The sequence below is a fragment of the Monoraphidium neglectum genome, assembly GCF_000611645.1.
Source record: "Monoraphidium neglectum strain SAG 48.87 unplaced genomic scaffold scaffold01024, whole genome shotgun sequence".
NCBI classification, from domain to species: Eukaryota; Viridiplantae; Chlorophyta; class Chlorophyceae; order Sphaeropleales; family Selenastraceae; genus Monoraphidium; species Monoraphidium neglectum.
In genome coordinates, this window is record NW_014012604.1 from 5,640 (window position 1) to 9,739 (window position 4,100).

A 4,100-nucleotide genomic window follows, 5' to 3' on the forward strand; every position below is an offset into this window, starting at 1 on the left:
GGGGTTGGGGTCGGACGAGATGCAGCAGCGGCAGGGGCGGCGGCAGCAGCTGCAGCAGAGGCGGCGGCAATGGCAACCAGAGCGTCAGGGCTTGTGGGGGTGGGGTCGACGAGGAGGCAGGGGGGGTGGCACGGCGGACGGGGACGGGCCGGCGGTGTGCCAGGGGAGCGGGCAAGGGCGGCACGCCGCTCATGCGAGGTGGGTTGAGACGCACTACAGGACCGTGCGGAGCCGCCTGCTGAACCACGCGGCGCCTGCAGATTCGCTGGCAGGCCCTGCCGAGCGCTGCGGGAACGCAGTCAGAGGGGTCCACGTCAGCGGCGCACTTTTTTGGCCCAGGTAAACTGGGACGCCATGTCGCCCCAAAAGCCGGCCGGGTCCGCGATTGAGCGGCGCCATAGGGCCTCGTATTCTTGGCGGCCGCTGATGAGCAGGGGCCGGTCGTAGCCCTATAGGTAATCGAGTCGGACAGGGGAGCCGCGGCGTACCGTGGATGTTGGGTGGCGCGGGCGGGCGGGTGGCGGTTTCGAGGCCGGGGCGGGTGAGTCGCCATTGTGGGGAGTGAGTCACGCCGGCTGGTGAACCCGTTGCCCAGCCTCCTGGCGGCAGGCGTGACGCGTGTGTGAGCGCGTAACAGCGGCGCGGGTGACAAACTCGCGCACCTGTGGCGTGGAGCTCGCCGGGGCACGCTGCAGTGCATCGCCCGCCTCGCCGTCCGGGGCAATCTGCTTCGCCAGCACTTGCAGCCGCTGCATGGCGAGCGTGCGCAGGCCTTTATATGCGCTTGATTGAGGTGCTGGCGGATGGAGGCCGCTCTCCGATGCTTGTGCCGATCGCCTGGATCGACGAGCGTCAACGAGATCAGCAACGATACCTGTGTGTGGTCAGGCAGCTACACCATGCTATAAAATTGCCCATAGCATGTTCATATGAGTCTCAATGACATCGCAGATGCCGATTGCACGTCACTGGCCTTCTGTCTCCCGCACAGGACACCGTTCTCGGGGCAAATGTGTGCTCAACAATTCGCTCAGATTACCGGAGCTATTCTGGCATAGCTGCAGCCTCAAAGTGATGGGTGCTGGTTGGGGTGACGCAATAGAACCCTTGACAGCCCACATCAGCACGTGCGTCACACGCCGCCGCCGCAATCCCGCGGAGATGAGGATGACAGTTGACCGCACGGGGTGATGGAGCAGCTCTCAGAGGACACCGTCAGCGCGCATTTTTGTTTTGTGCCTGGCACAGCGACCGCCGCAGCTATGCAAGACCAGGTGTGCATAGTCAGCATGGGAGTCACTGCATCAGTTGTGCGATTCGGGGAGTCGGCGGTAAAGCTCTTGCTGCGATGACACCCGTCGCAAACCTTGCTCTTCAACGGGCTGTGTGCATGAGTTCTCACTCAGAAAACACCACATTGAGCAGAAGTGCACTGTTAGCTTTTGGTTCAACCCATCCAAAGGGCTACATAACCCTCGCATGCATTCATGGCTATTTCAAATGGCCGGCGCCGCACCCCTTACGACTGGGTTCCACCGACAGAAGAAAGCGTCAGATGAGTCTGGAGACAAACGAAGCTACTGAAGGACACTGATTGGATGCAGTACAGGCGCCGCCGTCCTGGTCTTGCTTGTCGCCGGCGCCGCCGCCCACATACAATTGTGCCACAGCTTTGGCGCTGCCGCTGCCTGCCAGCTCCCTTAACCAGGATCTTGGCCGCTCCCGTGGGCCGCAGCAGCAGCAGCACCAGCGTCACACATGCTGTGCCGCCAGCCGCCACCCTCAAAAGCAGTTGAGGGCCAGCTGCCCCAGCTCTTCCTTCTTCAACTTGTGCACATGTGCACATATACATTATGTGAACACCGGCCGGGCCTTGTGCTTGGGACCACCCCAGCTTCAGTCATCTCCAGGCATCACCACTGCAGCGCTTTTCTTGACGCCCATACAATGCCACTGCCGTACTGCGAAGTTGGCGCCGCCTCTGAGCTGTAGAGCTTGAATGGCTGTATTTGCCGTCTGTGCCAGCACGGGCCAAGGGTGGGTGACAACGTGCCTGATGCGATGCGCCATTCATGACACACTATGCGACCACCAAACACCACATGGGTTCTGCCCAGCCGCCTAGGGTTGGTCGCTTGAATGTCATGCAGAAGTGTACACATGTGCACCTGTATACACAATGATTGCAGAAACTCCGTTGCGCACAACTTAAAAATATGAAAAACATAAAAGCTCAGTGAGCCGTGCAATTCTCTGCATGCATCACATCGCTGCACCACAATTACTACAACGACCAATCACCGCTCGCGCCATGGCGTGTGCTTGTTCTTAAAGTCCCAAGGATGTTGTGGATACGTTTCAATGTGCAGCCCCGGGTACCCACTCAGCGCGCGGAGGAACGCAGCGACCCACGCCTTGTCCGCGTGCGTTGTGCTGCCGTCCTCCATATCAATGGGCAGCAGCACTTTGGCAGTTCGCAGGCGCGGCGGCCTCAGGGGCCCCGCCAGGGGGCCCACCAGGCCCTCAAGGAGCTCTGGCGTCGCCTTGAAGTGGTCCATATGCGCCGACATTAGCACGCCTCCACCCGTCGGCACGCGTCCCGCTCGTTGGCTTAAGCGAATGAGGAAGCTCTCCAGTACCCCAAATCGTGGAATGCACGCGCGGAGGCAAGCGGGAAGCGACTCAAACTCCGACGCACCGTGCACAAAAGAGCAGGGGTCGACAGCGAGCAGGCGCAGGTGTGGGCCCAGCTGCTCCGCAAGCACGGGTAGCACACCCCCGACATCAAACCACATCCCAGCCGCTGCGCCGCGGGCCGCGCCCCCAACCGACAGTTCCTGCAGCTGCGTCCACCCGCTCGCCCAGGCGCGCAGGCTGGCCGCGCCGGCGGCGAGCCTGGAGCGATCGACGCGCTCCCAGCAGGGGTCGGTCGCCAAGCCCAGGCGCAGGGAGCGCAGCGCGGGCAGCTTCTGCTGGGCACCCAGTTCCACCAAGCAGATGCGGTCCGGCAGGTCCCAACTATCAGGCTCGGGGCTCCCTGCGCCCTGGGGCGGCGCCCTTGGCCGCAGGAGGTAGTAGGGCACGTCTTCCAGCGCCAGCTCGCGCAGCGATGCATGGCCCTCCCAAGAGCCCGGCAGGTCCAGGTCGAATGTGCTGCCAAGGAGCAAGCAGTCAAGCGCCGGCGCCACCCTCTTGAGCGCGCCGCCCTCCAGCAGTCCAAAGGAGCAGGCGGCCTGTAGGCGCCGCAGCCGCGGAAGCGCGGCGCGGCAGCCGCTGGTCAAGTGGAGGAAGCAGTGGCCGAGGTCGAGGGACTCGAGGTTTGGGAAGGCTGCAGCTGTGGCCAGCAAATCGCTGTCGTTCAAGGCATGTGGTCGCTGTTCCCTGCGTGGCCATATGCATATCCAGGCAATTGTTGTGATGCAGGCCGGCGGCGGGGGTCCCACCGCCCCGCCTGGTGTTCATGCTGATTGCAGTGGTGTGCAGGTCATGCGGGGCGCAAGGTGTGCAGAGCGGGCGCCTTTGCTGCCATGACGCATCCCATGGGCTGCGCCGGAGGGGGAGGGCAGCGGGCGGGCGCCCCCTGCACCTACCAGGTATCCGTGAGTTCCAAGCTGGTCACGCCGGTGACGACGCCAACCTCTGACAGCAGCTCCGCCAGAGGCAGGGTCCGAAACTTGGCGGTGACACTGACATGCCTGAGCGCATCGCATCGCGCAAGAGGACGCAGCAGGCAGGGGCTCTCCCCTCCAAGGCCGACCCGCGCCAGACGCGGCAGGCTGGGGCGCGCCGCGTAGCAGCCAGGGACGAGGGCGCGCGAGTCGGCGCTGAACAGCCCCGTGGCTGGTAGCGACACCTGGACCAGGCCTGTGAGGGCGGCCAGAGCCGCGCACATGTCACGCTGCAGCGGTACGGCTTCTGCGTCCGGGTCTAACGCAACCGCCTGCAGCGCGACCACATCGATCGCTGCAATGGCCGCCACCGTAGTCGGTGGCAGTCTGACTGTCAGCCTCAGGCGCCGCAGGCTGCCGGCCACGGGCGCGAGCGCCCGCAGCTGCTGCGGCTCCGCGTGGGCGTCGGCGGCCTCGAGGCGGGGGCACAAG

At 64.1% G+C, this 4,100-nt stretch overlaps 1 protein-coding gene across 1 annotated transcript in view; it reads right to left on the reverse strand.

Moving 5' to 3' along the window:
- Window positions 1-755, reverse strand: part of MNEG_6356 (acetyl-CoA synthetase) — a gene marked incomplete at both ends in the record, with an annotated part of 6,357 nt that extends 5,602 nt beyond the window's left edge. The window contains one exon of the mRNA XM_014045167.1: window positions 663-755. Coding sequence (XP_013900621.1) covers window positions 663-755 — 93 coding nt within the window. The remainder of the gene's footprint in view (window positions 1-662) is intronic.
- Window positions 756-4,100: the final 3,345 nt, after the last annotated feature.